This window comes from Suricata suricatta, chromosome 2 (genome assembly GCF_006229205.1).
Source record: "Suricata suricatta isolate VVHF042 chromosome 2, meerkat_22Aug2017_6uvM2_HiC, whole genome shotgun sequence".
Taxonomy (NCBI): domain Eukaryota; kingdom Metazoa; phylum Chordata; class Mammalia; order Carnivora; family Herpestidae; genus Suricata; species Suricata suricatta.
The window spans coordinates 155522024-155539999 of record NC_043701.1 but is presented as its reverse complement, the minus strand read 5'-3'; the positions used below and the strand labels follow the sequence as shown (position 1 = coordinate 155539999).

At 40.6% G+C, this 17976-nt stretch overlaps 1 protein-coding gene across 3 annotated transcripts in view; it reads right to left on the bottom strand.

The window, feature by feature from the left end:
• The window catches only part of CCNJ (cyclin J), an 18546-nt gene continuing 570 nt past the window's right edge, over positions 1–17976 (bottom strand). The window contains exons 1-6 of one of the 3 annotated variants that reach the window (XM_029932296.1): positions 17656–17925; positions 17424–17533; positions 11458–11668; positions 4386–4685; positions 4139–4298; positions 1–3084 (exon numbers count right to left, since the gene is read on the bottom strand). In XM_029932296.1, coding sequence (XP_029788156.1) covers positions 2673–3084; positions 4139–4298; positions 4386–4685; positions 11458–11668; positions 17424–17492 — 1152 coding nt within the window. In that variant the 5' untranslated portion in view covers positions 17493–17533; positions 17656–17925 and the 3' untranslated portion in view covers positions 1–2672. Of the gene's footprint in view, positions 3085–4138; positions 4299–4385; positions 4686–11457; positions 11669–17423; positions 17534–17655; positions 17926–17976 lie in introns of those variants that run through there. The other 2 variants (XM_029932297.1, XM_029932295.1) reach the window with 2 other exon arrangements.

Here is a 17976-nt window from a genome sequence, read left to right as displayed (position 1 = left end):
TTTTACTGAAAACTAGTTTTATTTTAAAATTAAGTGCATAGCACTCATCTAATTCCATTGGTGTAGAATTTAGCACCATACTCTCTATTTGCAATTAATGTCACAACACAGATACATTTTGGTTTGCAGTCTGTACTTGAGTAGTGTTTATTTAGTGGACTTTGGTAAAGCCCTTTATACATATCATTAATCTCTTCACAGTACACATTTAATGATGGTCCAGTAATCTCAAAAAACAAAACAAACCAAACAAACAAACCTACTTTAAAGACTAACCAATAAATTAAACAAAACAAAACCCACACCACTCCCCCCACCCCCATCCCACAAGGCTAGCAGTTGTGAGTTGTATTTATATTGAAACCTAATGTTTTAAAAATAGTTCTGATTCTCCAACCACCCTACCCCCAACCCCACCCTGGGTATGCAGCAATATAACCAATTAATTATTTTATTCTACTCCCCAAATTAATCCAGTGTTCTTTAGCTTTTTTAAATATAAACTGGGAAAGTGTTATAAGATTTTTTAAAAGGCATATTCTTCTATAACAAGAATGACATTTAAACCAGTCAATAAAAGCATCTGACAAGACATTAAATTACCATAGGCACCGGCTGTTGTTTCAAGTTGGGATCTCTATCCCAGTATCTTACATTCATAGCATTATTGAGGTAGTTAAAATACTGAAAATTAGACTCCAGGTGCTGAGTTCTGAATGTGAATGTGAAAGATATATTCTCTTTTGAATCCACTTTCCCCCAAATAATCCAAGCTCTCTTGAGGTTAAGAACTACCAAAATCCAATTAGCAGCCTTCTAGAGGAAAAGTGATGATACTTTCAGAAAACAATTTTCATGTTTGAAAACTGCCATGAGTGAGTGAGTGTTCTTACCTGAGTGGTTTTTAATCTACCAGACTAATAAATCCACATCATGCCCCATGTACTCTAGTTATACGAGTCACCATTCTTTGAAGGAAAGAACGTTTTCTAAGAGTTCACGCTGGCAGAAGCCACGCACCCACACCTATCCACGGGGCCATCTGGGTCGGTCTACTACTGCGTTGAGTCCCTCCCTTCCTAACAAAAGCCACTGGCTTGATTACGGAGACTCCTGCTGCATACCCACAACATCTTTATAATATTGTCTTCAATGCATACTGCGGCAGTCACATACCTGCCGTGCAATTTCCCTTCTATTCAAGTGCTATCTTAAAAAAAAAAACCACACACACAAACAAAGATACATCTTACTAATCTTTAAATCAGAAAGCTTCCCTCCACCAAATCTCTCCTCTCACAGATAAGAGCACAATGTATACAGTTTCAGTTATTACAATGCTTTCATTCTTTTTTTTATTCCCTCTGAATTCTTTCTCCCCCCACCCCCCAAATTGCCCTTACTGTAATGATTTATTATTGCTGTTTTCACTCATGACCAATACAGTGAAATGTCCCAGGGCAGTTCTGGTACCAGTGTCATGAAAAGTGGCTACTGAAATTTAGTAATCAGGTCCTTTGCCTGCTTACACTGGCTGGCTGGATTGAAGGCTGCTCATAAAACTCGCCCTCCATGTAACAAAGTGCTGCTCTAGCACAACCTGAGAACTACCCTGTCCACATCCCACTTCAAAATAAACCTACAGGACTTCATTCTAGTACTGACAGTTTAGTTATGTCTTTCCTTGAAAAAACTTCTAGAGTAACATCGATTCTGAGTATGAATCATTGATTGCACCGAGAAATGCAAAACCTATATATGTATTATGAATGACAGGAACCACTTCATTCTAAGCTACAATTATGTTCTCATTTGAAGACACATCCTATCAAGAGTATTTAAACCTATGTTATAAAGGTAGTTCATATTATAACATTCCCAAAGCATGTTGCATTACAGATAAGTGTTTCCAAGTAGTACAAATTCCCTGAGTTAAATGTGTTTTAATTCTAAAGATCTGACTGAGGATCACTTTGGGGAAAAAAATAAGAAAAACATATGACCATAATTTTAAGAGAGCTAATCCATCCTTAATTTCAGTACATAAACCAAGATACTTATATTGTGATAGGAAGTTATATAGAGTCATCTAAAAAAAATTTTTTTTACTGCACAGATTGGGATAGCATAGCAATTCAGGAGTTTAAACTCTGTAAAAAATTCATTTGTGGATCAAAAATATAACTCAAAACTGCAGAATAAAAAATAAAGAAACTCTTCAAAAATTAATACTGTAACTTTCCTTCATAAAAAGACCGTTTGGCAAGTCCACAGATAAACACTGTCTCTGACACAGATGCCAACATCGGGCCCAGAGCCCATCACAGGACAATCTCAAAACGGCGATTTGATTTCTGTCCAAATTTTCTGTTGTAGTGAATATTTTTGAAACATTTGGACCATCAGCCAGGGCTTGAAAATTTTTGTCATATAGGGATGTGTTCTGACAAGATCTGGTATACGTACTGTTAGAGTGTCTGCAGGGTCTGTCCGGCCCTCCCAGGTACTCGTGGCGCACCGAAAGGGATTTTCAGTCTTCCTCGCAGATGCTCCTATCCGAAGAGTTCTGATGCAATCTGGATCCCTTTCCTTTTGAAGAGAAGTTTACAAAAAGCTTGCCCCAGAGCTTCCAGTCACAAACAGTCTGGGTCAGGTATTACCTTCACAGAAAATCACCTTTCAAAGCATGGAGTAATGCAAGGGTAATGTTCATTTATCTGGTAACTCCGGTTATAAGAAACATTCAGACAGGGCTTCACTTCTACTGGGATTGCCAGTGACATCCCAACACCAGTCTGCACATGCCCAAGGCCCTGAACACTAGTTTGGAAGCCAGCAGGACACGTCTGTAGTGTGTAAGATGAGGTGTGTGTGGCAGATACGATCTGCGGACAGCTTGGTTGTTCCGCCACAGGATGGCGATACTGCAGTGAGGTCTGGTGCGTCGGATGCAGATACTGAGGCTGCTGAAAGTGAACCGGCCGCGAGGGCTGGGAGGCCGACTGGAACACACTCAGCTGTGCGGGCTGGGATCCTGCCTGTCCTCTCTGTTTGTTTGCCTCTTTCACATCATTATCATGAGCACTGCGTGGAGAGAAAGAAAACCGTCAATAAGGTTACTTCACCTCGGGGTGCCTGGGTGGCTCAGTCATCAGACTTCAGCTCAGGGCATGATTTTGCAGGTGCCGAGTTTGAGCCCCGCATCGGGCTCTTTGGTGACAGCTCGGAGCCTGGAGCCTGCTTTGATTCTGTCTCCTTCTCTCTCTGCCCCTCCCCATGCTCATGTTCTCTCTCTCAAAAGTAAATAAACATTAAAAGAAATTATAATGTTACTTCAACTCTTCACCAGTTGACTCCATGGACTGCCCCAATGCCCAGGTGGCAGTCATTGTAACCATAATTTTAACAACAGTGAGATTTTACTCTTATCCTCCTAAAAGCTCCTTCCTAAACACTGGGTGTTATATGAAAACCAACTTGACAATAAACTATAAATAAAAAAATAAAAAATAAAATAAAATAAAAGCTCCTTCCTTTTGCACAAACTTTGGGGACTGGCTGCTGGTAACTCTTAGGCCTATTTCCAGCTTGGGAACTATATCCACAAAAAGCACTTAAACACGGCTGCCACTTTGGTGACATCCTGGTGGCCCCACAATTTAAAGATGTGGAATGGGGAAAAGGGCAAGATTTGCCTGGACTGTTAAGTTGTAGGCTCAGGTAAGAGCAACTCCCTTCCTTATCGAGTACCCCAAATTATGACAGAATGACAGCCTCTCACTGGAAAACAGCCAAGGTACAGCTTTCTGCCAAGTACTGCTCATAAAATAGCTTGCTCATGGCAGCTAGCAACTATCAAAGCTTGGTGCTTTTAAGAAGTTCTTTTTAGAGGGGCAGCTGGGTGGCTCAGTTGGTTAAGGGTCTGACTTTATTGCAGCTCATGATCTTACGGTTTGTGGGTTCAAGTCCTGCATTGGGCTCTGTGCTGACAGCTCAGAGCCTGGAGCCTGCTTTGGATTCTGGGTCTCCCTCTCTCTATGCCCCTCCCCCACTCATTCTCTCTCTCTCTCTCTCTCTCTCTCTGTCAAAAATAAACAAAGTATTGAGAAATCACAAACACAAGACTAAAGAGGCTTACATCAATAGTCGTTCAATGCACTGCACTAAAAAATCCCAGGAGTAAGCAGTAAGACGATGTAGTCTTGTAGGCCACGTTGGAGAAAGACGAAGTATAATCCTTGAAGAAGCCACACATGCAGCAGCTACTAAAGAAGGTGCATAATTTAGAAAGGCATAATCTGTGGAGACATCAAAAATGAACTTAAGCAACAGAATACACAAGTCACAAGCTCACAAGTCACTTACTGGCGTCCGCAACGACTCACCTTGCAAAGATACTTCCAGGAAGTAATCTGCATACTTGGCCATATACAGTTTAGTTTTTTCCAAGCAAATCATTGGCCAGCCATCATGAAGATCTGTTTCATGTACTGCTTCAGAGAGATAATACTCAATGAAATGGGCCGCTGTTGGAAGGCAGAGGTTCCACTGAAAGGTTTCTAATAACAACAGTTCCATATGTAGCAGATTTTGCTTTGTTAATACTAGATTCATATTAGTCATACAACCCAGGCTGTTGAGCTGTTCCAGCTTAGGCACACTATCTTCTTTTTCTTCGAATTTACCTTATAAGAAAAGGGGGGGGGGGAGACAGAGATAGAAAATGTTATACAAGTGATCATTACAGGTATGGTCACTTAAATGGGATTTGTTGTCTTACTGCAAAGCTTAGATCCAAAGACATTCTTTCTCTTCCCCTGGGCAAAACAAGTGTGCCAAAACTCTGGTTCTCAATATTTTGCAGATTTTTTTCTCCTTGTACTTCCCTCCCCTAGCCCCCACCTCTAAAAACAAAAAATGGAACATGTAAACATTCTGATCTATGTCATACTACGTAATAAAAGTGGTCATATGTGCCAATGAAAAAATAACTCTCAAGTTACCAGCACAATCCTTCCAGGAAATTTCTTTTGGTGAGGGGGGAACAGGCAGTGGCTGGTGGGAGAACAGGCTTTTATTTAAAAAAATTTTTTTAGTATTTATTTATTTCGAGAGACACAGAGACAGAGCACGAGTGAGGGAAGGGCATAGAGAGAGGGAAACCCAGAATCTGAGCACAGAGCCTGATGCAGGGCTTGAACCCACAAACCACAAGATCATGACCTGAGCTGAAGTCGGATGCTTAACCGACTGAGCCACCCAGGCTTTTATTTTAGAACAGAAGAAAGTTTAAATTTCATGCCATGGAGTTACCTAAAATCAAAAATAGCTAAGCTTAAGGGGCGCCTGGGTGGCTTAGTTGGTTAAGCATCCAGCTCTTGGCTCTGGCACAAGTCATAACCTCAGGGTTTGTGAGTTTGAGCCCCGCAACGGGCCCTGCACTGACAAAGCAGTGCCTGCTTGGAAGTCTCTCTCTGTCCCTCCCCTGCTCTCTCCCTCTGTCTCTCTCTCAAAAATAAATATAAAAAACCTTCAAGTGTTTCATCCTGGCTTATTTTGAGCACAATCTCAATTCTAGAGAGACAGTGAGAGAAAAAAACTGGGTAAATATCTAACAGGCATTCTCATTCCATAAAAAAGTGTCCTCTTCTGAATTCAAACAAATCCTAGCTTTTACCAAAAAAAGAACAGAAGAATACTTTATATATACTTTTATATCTCCTTACAAAATAGGAGTAGACATTCTGATGGCTATACTTTATTATTCCAGGGTATTAACTTCTTTTCAGGAAATACTCTTCTAAATGTACAGCTGAAGAATAGAATTCCCTCTCCAGCCCCAGAATAATGTTTCTATAGGTTATTAATGTACCATCTTACACTTTAATTTTACTGTATATAAATCAATATAGAGCGTACGGCTGGAGAAAATGCAAACTATCTAGCATGAGTGTGGGTTTCCAGATGCAGCATTAGAACCAAAGAACTGTCTTCAAGTCTCTTTGGGTTTGTTCCACGGTGGTCCACAGAATAAGGGAAATTACTGACTAAAGCTTCTAGTATTATGTTCTATTTTACATTAAAACAGTTATATAGTATCACAATTATTTTCTAATTGTATTGTATGCAATACAATCTATCATACAGATTTCTCACAATAGCTTTTATACTTGTTCAAAATTACAGTTGTTAGATTATGCTACATATTACTATATAAAATTTTTTGTTTTACTATTTTGAAAAAGCGCTGCTGGCCACCTTGGGTCTGTGCTTGGTGGGGGAGGAAACTTGGGTAGGTTTTGTCCCCTCTGCAAGGTGAGTCAATGCTCATGACTTAACGAAGAGGTAAAGCCCAAAGAGAATTTTTCTCCTGCCTCAGAAATTCTGAACATCTTTAAATCTAAATTACTCTTAACTATGTATTGCTGCAGGTAGGAGTTGATCAAAAACAAACAAAAAAACGGATATAATTCAGACTTTTAAAAAATCCAGATAGCCCCTCCCAAGTCAAATCACATACAAATCACAAGTGTTTCCAATACTATGTACTTAGTAGGGCTGAGAGCACTAACGTGGCCTTCATGAGCTGGTCATCCAGCACCATCACTGAATAAAGATACAGGAAAAGAGCCCCCTGTTCTCAGGGTCACAGAGTGGAGAGTGTCCCAGGAATTCAGTTCAATCCCTCTGGATGAATCATTACGGTTTTCAAAGTATCCTGCCATTTGTGTGGCAGCAACAACACCCGCAGTGTACTTCAAAGGAGTATCATAAAAATTAATGTGTTTATTTACATCAGGCTTGAAGTTCCTTTGAAGAAATTAATATACTATAATTCACTGTTTAATTCAAGGACCAAGAATGCTTCATATTATCTCCTTGAAAGTTTCAACATTGAAAACAAAACTGGGTAAGACCAATTTCAAAGCTAAAAACCCAAGGCAGTGAGGTTGGTTGATTCATTCAAGGTCAAGTAAGTTGAACCAAACCAAAAGTGGAAGCCAAAAGACTGGTTTGAATTCCCAAATCTGTACTTCTAGATCAAAGTATTACACTAGGTTATATGGGGACAAACACTATCAAAATAGACAGAATTCTGTATTATTAAACATCCATGGGGTTTCTGTATTTATAAAGTACTTGGCGATTACAAGTGTGAAAGCCTTTGCCCCTTGACTTGCAAAGTGAAAAACAATCTGTGTACTGTGTAATAACCATACTTGGGATTTTATTCAGGCTTATGTTTTTTGGAACTTCTTCATTAAATATAGGGATGTACTCTGATACATAGATATTAAAAGGCTTAAAAATGTGTGACAGTGTCAGTGAGTACCTGAATTCATAGCCATCATTTTTGCTGTCCTGAAAGCTATGTGCATGGGTATTTTAAATCTACTTATCTGCAATACCACATACAGATCACAAAGATCAGTTTCTTCAACTGAAAGGAAATACCAGAAGCCATGTGATTGTATTGATAAGGCCCCAAACAGGAAGTAAGGGCACAGGAAATTCACATCTGCTTCCCAGAAAATAAAGAATTAGACGCCACAGAAACAAAACATCAGGCTTTCTTTCCTTTATAGGAAATGCTCAGATCAGCTATGGAAACCAGCATATTTTCAAAGCCAGCAGTGAGTGACAGGCATATGGCAGAAGGAGCCAGGATGCTATGTCCCTGTATGCTCTTTCAAGTCTTTTATTATTGAGCAGGAAAAAAGTCATCTTTGATACATACTAAGAATTTTCACAAATTTGTTAGACTACCAATGTAAGAGAAAAACAATAAGGAACAGAAAGAGGAAATTCATAGGGGGGAAAAAGGTTCTAGTCACATTAAAATTAAAAAAAAAAAAAGGTAACTATTCCTAGCATTAAGAAGATGTTAATCAAATAAACTATGAGATAAAATTTTCACTTTTCAGATAATGAAGTAAAAACTTCTGTCAACCCATTACTGATAAATAAGGAGAAACAAGCACTTGTTGTAGATTTTCACAACTAATAGCCTGTGATCTTACTTTTGGCTTCATCCTGATTCTGAGATCATTTCTTAGTTACACAATACCTTGACCAAATTATCAAAAGCCTCATACCCAAGACTGCTTCTATGCTCTCTATAAGTTCAATGCTGATCACAGAAGCCAAGGGAAGCCAGGGTATACAGGGCAAAGGGTTAGAATTTAAGAAATTTCTCAGGCTGAATCACAAACTTTTCTGGAAGGAGCCAGAATCTTCAGAGTTAGGGAGTCAGACTAAAGATTATAGAAGAGTTTATGGAAGAATTAATCGTTATGACGCTAACATTTATGTTTCCATTTCCTATGTGTTTTTAAACATCTCACCCTACTTGATCCTCACAACAACGGACAAGTTAAGTGTCTTTATTTTCATCCTATAGACTTCAGACTTAAGAGTTGTTGAAATGCATACTGCTAACCACAGAGTCACCACAGAGTCAAACCCAGGAAATTCACCACTGTCATCCCTACTCTCAACACTGCATTGCTCTCTCATCAGAGCCAGCCTGTCGGCCCCTTCTTCCTACCTCCAACAGTGCAGACATGCACGCAGCTAGGTACGGTTATTACCTGGAACTCACAAGATGTGCCCCATCTTTGGCCAAACTACTGACAGCCTCCCATTCTATTTAATAAGCAGAATCCACTGTCCCCCAGTCCTGTCAGCTGCAAGCTGTTCTTCATTTTTACACATCAGGCTGCCTATCCTAAAGCAGGGAGCAGATGGGGAAGGCGAGCATACACAGTTCAATCATCCTGGGAGAAGAGAAGCATCACCTAAATAAAGTTTATGAAACCTAACTGGAGAGCTGCCAAAGGTAAGAAGAGTGTAAGAATATAACAAACACTAGAATATACTCCACAAATTAAAAACAGACACCAGATACTAAAAATACCAGTTTATAAGCATCCGAAGTACTTCTGTTGTAGGAAAGTTACAGAGTAGAGGCAGAAGAGACTGGAGCTGACTGCTAAGGGCCAGCCTCCTGGATTCCTGACCCACGCTGTTAAGAGCTAACAGCTTACGCTCTTGACCACTGCCTACGTGGAGAGGCTGAGACCTGGGGAATACCTATCTCACTCTCTTCATTATCCAGAGGAAAAGGAACAACTCTTCTCTTTTAGGAATGAGAGGTTAGGGAATGTCAGCAGAACAAAGCAACAGCTGATCAACAATTCATATTTAAACCACAGCAAATACAAGTCCTAAAGCTAGTTCCCGGAAAATGTGCAAAAATCATCTTCAATAAAATAAAAACTAACAGTAACGGATAATTTAAAAAACAAGATTAAAAGCTCCATTTCAATCGACCTAAGATGGTACACAAATAAGGTATCTTTTCCCCAAATTGTGGCAATGGTAAGAACTTGGCACCAATGCTAAACACTGCATGGTGGCCAGAAATCCTAGATTATTAACTAGAGCCCCCACTGAACTTCAGCAATAACATGCAGTTTAAGAATATCTAGTTAAGTGACCCCCTAATTCATTTGATAAGTTACCAGTAAATAAACTTTAGTCACAAATGTAAGTCCGTCTATGAACTGACTTGGCATCACTCATAATTTCACAGTTCACCAGGAATAATCTCCCTCTTGGTCTGCACCACACTTGTAAGAATCTCAGGCATAAAGTAAGAGGGGGCTTGGCAGCAGTCAAAGCAGTGATGGCCGCAACAGGCAGTATCATTTTTCATTAATGATCTTACGTTTTTAAAACAACCTAACTTGCGTACATAATTTCCAGTGTCTACCATAAATGGATTCTATTATAATCTAACATTTTGTACGATAAGAAGCCATTCCATTTGTGGATCCTCATACATCTAATGTGTCAAGTATGGGTTTTTCCAATCCTATGTCAACTATGAAACCACAAAGGGCTTCACAGCCAGTGATGAAACACATACAGAATTGTACATGAAATTGCTTATGAGAATGAAACTTTAATTAAAGGTTAAATTAAAGGTTAATTATAAATGTACAAGTATTACCTCTCCAGCAGTCTGGGTAGAAGGGAGAGGAGCAGGTGATGTGTCTGGATCTTAGAGGACAACAGACTAAAGGAGAAATACAGACTTTCCGGAAACAGAACTCTGGTAAGAATATGGCTCACGGTGCATGGGAAAAGGGTGGGCAGAGACGACTGGAAAGGTGGCTGGGACCAGATGTAAGGTTCTCAGTGTTACATTAAGGAGCTTCTACCTTAACCCACAAGCACTGTGATATCACCCCTGGAGCTGTGTTTATTTATAGTCAGTGTGGTCCACAAACAATTTGAAATAACTTACACAAAAAACCTCCAAGGAAACAAAATAAGAGGTTGAGGTTATCAGATCAAAGGAATAAGGGTAGAAAAAGAAAATCTGAGAAGAAATTAGTGCCCAAAAATGATTATCACACAGGCCTGCATTTCGTTTTAGGTTTACTTTCAGTCAAAGCACATAACTGTTCTAGAAAGAACTCTGGTGGTAGCATGCAGGAGGAATGTTCCTTAGACAGCACTCACATAAAATCCCAAGCCCTCAAGAGGGGGTTAGACACGAATGCAGTAGGTATTTCTACAAAGTACTCTGAAGTGGGGGTTACATTTCTACTGTAAATGACATTACTAAAAGAAAAACCCAATTTTAATTACTTTACTCACCCTCTTTCTCTTCGGTCAAGTTACTAACAATGAAATGAGTTACAGGAAGAAACTAAGAGAAAGAGGCACCAAAAGTCCCACCAGTCCGCTCTGCATCAGGTAAAGAACATGATTTATCGGAGTCCGCCCTGTAGACCACCACTGAGCTGTGCCAAGGCTCTCCCATTTGTAGAGGCTGCCTGGGAACCTTCAGTTCACTCGGCCAACTCATCATGGAGTCAGCAGAAGGTGTTCTAACAACACAAGACTATAGTACCTTTTGGAGTTTCTCAACCTCAGTTCCACTGACATTTGGGGCCAGAAATTCCTCACTGGGCGGGGCAGCCTTGTGCACTGTGGATATTTAGGAACATCCTGGCCCTCTACTTAACAGGTGCTAGTAGTAGCCTCCCAGGTGGTGACGACAATGCCAACTATTTCCTGTGGGGCAGTTTTTCCGGGTGAGAACTTTAAGGCAAGGGTTCTCAAAGGGAAAGGTATATCAGAATTGGCTTTGGAACTCAAGCCCTATGATACAGACTGTGAGTCAAAAGATCTGGAGTGGCCTAGACATTTGTATCAGAATCTTCAGGATGTAGGACTTACACACGTAAGTATAAAAGACTTGAGAGCTAGTCTTTTAATGCCTAGTTAAGAATGATTATACTGACAAGCACTTTCAACATAAACTTCCTGATACTAGTAAACTGGAATGAATGGAATTTGGTGATGTTCCACTGAGCTCTATATGAATTTATTTTATTCTAAACAATGGAAACTTCTAGTCATGTAGAGGAGGTTCATACTTACTTGCTAGAAGCAGACAGGAAAGTGCAACTAAATGCAGCTGCTGGATAGAGATGTCATACCGATCCATAAATAAGTCCAGCAAATAGACAGCAAGGTGTCGCGCAGAAGGGCAGAGGGTGAAGCGATTGCTCACAATGGCAATCAGGTCAGCAAAATACCTTCTGAGACTTAGTTGAGGGGACTGGCCTTTGTAGGAAGGCAACTTCAGCTCCTAAATCAAGAGGAACAACATTTAGTCTAACGTGGCCTGTAGGAGTAGTATCCCTACAAAGAAGACAACTTTTGCCTTCAATATATTAGTGTTATAAGTGCCTAACACACTTCTTGACGGAAATACAAATTTGAAAAAGTTGAGTGGAAGGATAATGAATGGCATTTAAAATTTAAAACCAAACTTTTCTCCTTATTTTTAATCTGTGATGTGACAAGTTATAGACGTTTCTTGTATCATGGAAGGGATATATTCCAGCAAGATTTTTATATCTTCTTTTCCCTATCAGTGGTTTTTGTTTGTTTGTTTGTTTGCTTGTTTTTTTCAGAAAAACACTTTTATCAAATCCCAACCACACCACACATATATCACCCCCACCCCCACCGGGAGGCTCAAAGCTTTGGGGTAGAAGGTAACAGGGAGTGAATATACTCCTAGGAGGCCACATACTACATTATGCTTGCAGCAGTGTAGAGGGGAGAGACTAGTACTCATCCACAGTGTCCTCTAAGCCTGCTGTGCTATTACCTTTTCATATACCTAAAATTTTTCCCATCATTGCTGTTCAATCTCAGAATTATATGAACCCATTTTTCAAAAATTACAAATTTTCAGGGGCGCCTGCGTGGCTCAGTCGGTTAAGCCTCCGACTTCGGCTCAGGTCAGATCTCACGTTCGTGGGTTTGAGCCCTGCATCAGGTTCTGTGCTGACAGCTAGCTCAGAGCCTGGAGCCTGTTTCTGGTTCTGTGTCTCCTTCTCTCTCTGCCTCTCCCCCCTCTCATGCTCTCTCTCTGTATCAAAAATAAATAAAACATTTAAAAAATTACAAATTTTCTATACTATTAAAGTATTTCCAGAGCATACAGAAAGATAGAAAGGTTCTAAATTCATTTTAGCATAATACTAGTATGGAACCTAATAGGTATCACAATAGCAGGAAATTACATAGACCTTAAAATAACAGGCAAAAAAAGATAAATTTGACTTCAACAAAACTTAAAACTTTTGTGCATCAAAGTTCACTCTTTTCAACAGAGTGAGCAGGTAATCCACAGAATGGTAGGAAATATTTGCAAATCATGTATCTGGTAAGTGTTTAATATCCATACTATATAAAGAACTTTTATATATGTAATCCAACAACAAATAACAAACTTGCTTAAAGATTGGCAAAAGACTTGAATAAACATTTCTCCAAAGATATATAAATGACCAATAAACACATATAAAGGTGCTCAACATTATTAATCATTAGGAAAATGCAAATAAAAACCATTACAAGATACCACTTCAGACCCACTGGCACTGCTATTATTAAAAAATTATATGAACCCATTTTTCAAAAAACTACAAATTTTCAGGGGCGCCTGGGTGGCTCAGTCAGTTAAGCGTCTGTCTTCAGCTCAGGTCATGATCTCACGGTTCGTGGGTTCGAGCCCCGTGTCAAGCTCTGTGCTGACAGCTAGCTCAGAGCCTGGAGCCTGCTTCAGATTCTGTGTCTCCCACTCTCTCTGACCCTCCCCTGCTCACGCTGTCTCTCTCTCTCTCTCTCTCTCTCAAAAATAAATAAAGACATTAAAAAAAAACCCAAAACACAGAAAACAAAAAATAACAAGTGGTGACAAGAATGTGAAAAACTAGAACCCTTCTGTAATGATGGGAATATAAAATTGTACGGCCACTAAATAACAGTATTACAGTTCCTCAAAAAAAAATTAAGCATAGAATTATTATATGATCCAGCAACTCCACTTTTAGGTATACATCAAAAAGAATTAAAAGTAGGGACTCAGATATTTGTACAATACTGATAGCATTATTCACAAAAGCCAAAAGGTGGAAACAAACAATACATCAACATATGAATGGGTAAACAAAATGCATTTTAGTTCAAGATGAAAAAGTTCTATAGAGAGGTAAAAGTAGCATGTATGTACTACAATGTAAATGTACCTAATGTCACTGAAATATCCACTTAAAAGTGATTAAAATTTTATGTTGTGAAAACTTGACAACAATAAACAAGCACAAAAAATGGAACGTACATACCTGTCTAACCTAATAAGAGCTAAAACTTTAGATAAAAAGTTAGTCAATGTGACTTTTGTAGTGTATCCAAAGAATACATCATCATCATTGTAGTATATCTCAGGAATGCAAAGATGGCTTGATATCAGGGAATCTATTAATATAAATGATAGTATAGTCTAATAAACCAAAGGTTACTAGAATATAATATAGTAATCACAAGGTATTACAGAACACTGAGGCAGAAGATCTAACACAGCTCAGGGGATGGAGAGCTGGGGAAAAACAAAGCCAGGGTAGTCTTTCTTTAAAGGAGGCCTGAACAAGATCTTAAAGACTTACTGGGAAACACAGCTGGAAAACACTTTATTTGGTGGACTTTATTCCTCACTATGTTAACTTTATTAAATGTGGACAAAACAAATGCAAGAACACCAAGGACCAACAGAGTTTTAAGAGTGTGCCTAATACATTCTCTTTATATCATTTTAAATGGTAAAGTACAAGCTTCCCAGAGGCTGTTAGATTGCGTTTTCTTTGTCCAGATACTGCAGTTATGCAAGCCTGAAAAAGTGACCTGGGCCACTCTCAGCTAGCAGGTGTTTTATAATGTCTATTCCTGATGCTCTAGAATTTTGCATTCTTGTTCCCATCTGCTTCTCAGGATCCCATGGGACCAAAGCACCGAGATCTGAACAAGTCATCTCTCTCTCTAGCCTCACGTACTCGTCCGTTCACCACCCCAGATGCCTTCCCTTTCTCAGAACAGGCTACTGCCCGGACAACATGGAAATAAAGGCATAGAGGGAAAACTCACAAATGTAAATACAACTCTATGGGATATTTTCTGAATGTTTTTCACAAGCTAGCATTGTTGCCATCTGTCATAAAGACTCCTGAAAATACTTCCAGCCATCCTAAGACATCAGTATACATAACATAACAAGATAAGACACAAGAATATAAAAAGATAGGTGCTTTATAGGGGTTTTGGGGGGAGTGGAGGAGAAAGTAGTTATATTTTACAAAAAAGAACAGAACAGGTGCATTTGGGGTTGAAGAGAATTTCTATTTGCTGTAATTTTTACCCTTCCCTAATAGATACAATGCTAGTCAAAGCAATTATTCCTCCACACAGCTTGGATCTAAACAGAGAATTCCTTCCATAAAGAAGACTTACGTTGAGATGCTAAGTTATGTGAGATTAGAGCCCATAAAGGCAGAGGCCCGTCGGTCTCATCCACTATTACCACTCTAACACCCGGCATAGTACCTTGTATATAGCAGGTACTCAAATCTGTTAAACAAATAAGCATATGACTATCCAACTACCACCGGATGAAGAATCTGGAATTAATTTTATGAGAAAAGTTCATTTTAACTTTTCTTGATTCAGTGTACTACAAACAGGGGTCTCTCCAGTTCCACAAGGGTCACATTTTACTAACATAAATTATTCACAAAGTGTGGCAATTGTGACAATTGTGGCTTACACAGTGCTTAGAGATAAAATAAGACAACCCAGGGTAGCAAGCCACAGGTGACCCAAGGTAATTTTCAGCGGCATTCCCTCAGGCCCTGCGTGCCAGTAGATAGTTTATAGGCAACTTCAGTACAGGCTTGTGTTTTATTCCTTCGATCCTCCTCACAGCCTAATACACAAAGTATTTAACAAATCTGCCAAAAAAAAATCCACTTTCAACTTCAACTGACAAAATTAACTCAAAGTCATCACTTGGGATTAAAATCACAATGGGGCGCCTGGGTGGCTCAGTCGGTTAAAGGTCCGACTTTGGCTCAGGTCATGATCTCATGATTTGTGAGTTCAAGCCCCTGAATTCGAGCCCCGTGTAGGGCTCTGTGCTGACAGCTGGCTCAGAGCCTGGAGCCTGCTTCAGATTCTGTGTCTCCCTCTCTCTCTGACCCTCCCCTGCTAGCGCTGTCTCTATCTCTCAAAAGTAAGTAAAAAACATAATAAAAAATTATACAATTTCCATACCATAGATATCTGTCACTAAAAAATAAAAGTATCCTCAACATCAAAGAATTAATTTCACCACATACCGGAGGGATAAAGGGCTGACATTCAGAAAAGGAGAACACTTAAAACTAAAAGACTAGGGGTGCCTGGTTGGCTCAGTTGGTTAAGCGTCTGACTCTTGGTTTGGGCTCAGGTCATGATCTCTAGTTTCTTGAGTTTGAGCCCTACGTCAGGCTCCCAACTGTCAGTGCAGAGCTTGCTTGGAATTCTCTCTTCCTCTCTCTGTCCCTCCCCTGCTCGCTCTCAAAATGAATAAACTTAAAACAAACAAACAAACAAAACCACTATAAGACCACATCTTTATAAAAATCAAAAGTATATGGACAATTTTCAAAGTGGAAACGTGAAAATGTTTTCTTATACTTCAGAGAACTATTCCACAGCTGAGACTTTGTTATGGTACAAGAAACCTCTTACGGGACCAAGGTGTACTGACAACAGAATTAATAAATAGCATTTAGATATCTCAAACTTAAACCTTAGAAATGGGTACAGTTGTAACAATTTAAGTCAGAATTAGGTTTTCTAATGTAGTTAACCTGGTTTAAAAAAAAAGTGAAGATACAACTTCATGATCATCTCAGGAACTCTTAACTCCAACAGTCAGTATTCCTTTTATTTTTTCAAATGCTTATTTATTTTTGAGAGAGAGAGAGAGAGAGACAGAGAGAGCGCGCGCACAAGCCGGGAAGGACCAGGGACAGTGAGACACAACAGAATGTGAAGCAGGCTCCAGACTCTGAGCTGTCAGCACAGAATCTGAGGCGGGGCTCAAACCCATGAACTGTGAGATTATGACCTGATCCAAAGTCCTATACTCCACCAACTGGGCCACCCAGGCACTCCATCAGTATCCCTTTCATTAAAGAGGCAGTTGTTTTACTTCTTTCTTATTTTCTGTACATAACAAATGGCCCTCCATCCAGGGTGAAACTGCATCAAGTTAGGGACAGTTTTGGATGTCGTCTCTCTTCTGGTTATCAGAGAGGCAGAGATGACCCGTTAAGTTGAGATGTGACATACAGAGTAAAACTGTACTTGTCAGAATTTGCATTACGTCAGAAAATTGTACACACCGCCCCCTCCCCCACGCCACAATACGTATAACAGTCTACTTCCTGCCTTAGGTTAACCGCAGGGAGCAGCTAACTCCTACCTTAAGTCATTTTGAACAGTCCCCAAATCTGGGGGGTCTCAGGGAAAATAACAACAGTTGTAGCTTTCTTAAGGCTCTAAAGCGCAGGTACAGTATCAACTCATTTCATTATCACAATGTCCCCACAAGCCTCATAATTATTCATTTTACAGATGGGGAAATTGGGAAAGAGAAAATGAAGTAACTTATCCAACGTCTTACAGCAGGTTGGTGGACAGGCTGGGGAATTTATGTACCGATGTGGCCTAACGGCGGAACGCAACTGCAACTACAGAACGAGGGCTACTCTAGAAACAGTATCAAATTCATGTTCCACCTTCCCTCTCCGAAATACTACGCTCCGCCCTCATTTAAGTTACAGGTTCTTCTGATACATCCAAGGGAAGAAACCCCGGAGTTAATTAACCTCGAGCAAATAAGCAAACTCGCCTTTTCTGGTCTGGAAACTAGTGACCGGACTTCCCAGGGAGCCGTGATTTCTACTAACTGGCACAAAACCCTGCATGGCAAAACCGGGCATCGAGATTACCTTGTATCGAAGCGCTTGATGAATGTCGGCGGCCAGCTGTCCCCGCCACCACTGCCCCTCCAGCTCCATGGGACCCGGCGGCGCGCCTGGCCAGACGCGGCAACTTCAGTCTGTAAGACACACCCCAGACGCGGTCAAGGCCGGCTCCCTCCACACGACCCTCAGCGCCCCCTCTCCGAGGGGTGTGACCTCAAGCCACCCTAGGTGGCTGCTCCTCGTCACCTGACCCGACCTAAAGCCAGCACCGATCCAAACCAATTCCCCGACGCCGCGCGTAGGGCCCGAGCTACCCAGTCGGGAGGAGCGGGCTCGCGCTGAGCACTGCCGGCCCGGGTGCCAGGCAAAGCGGACCAACTTGGGCCTGAGTTCCCAAGGCGCAGCCCCGGGTGCGAGCAAGGGAAGCTGGAGGCGGAGACCTGTCTGGGGGCTCCCCGCGTCCCAGGTTCGAATTCTCGCGCCGGCCCAGGGCAGCGGAGAGACTGACACCGGTCGAAGATCCCCCGAGACGAAAACCTCCCTCGGACAAACCAGCGGACGAATGCCGCCCGGCCCC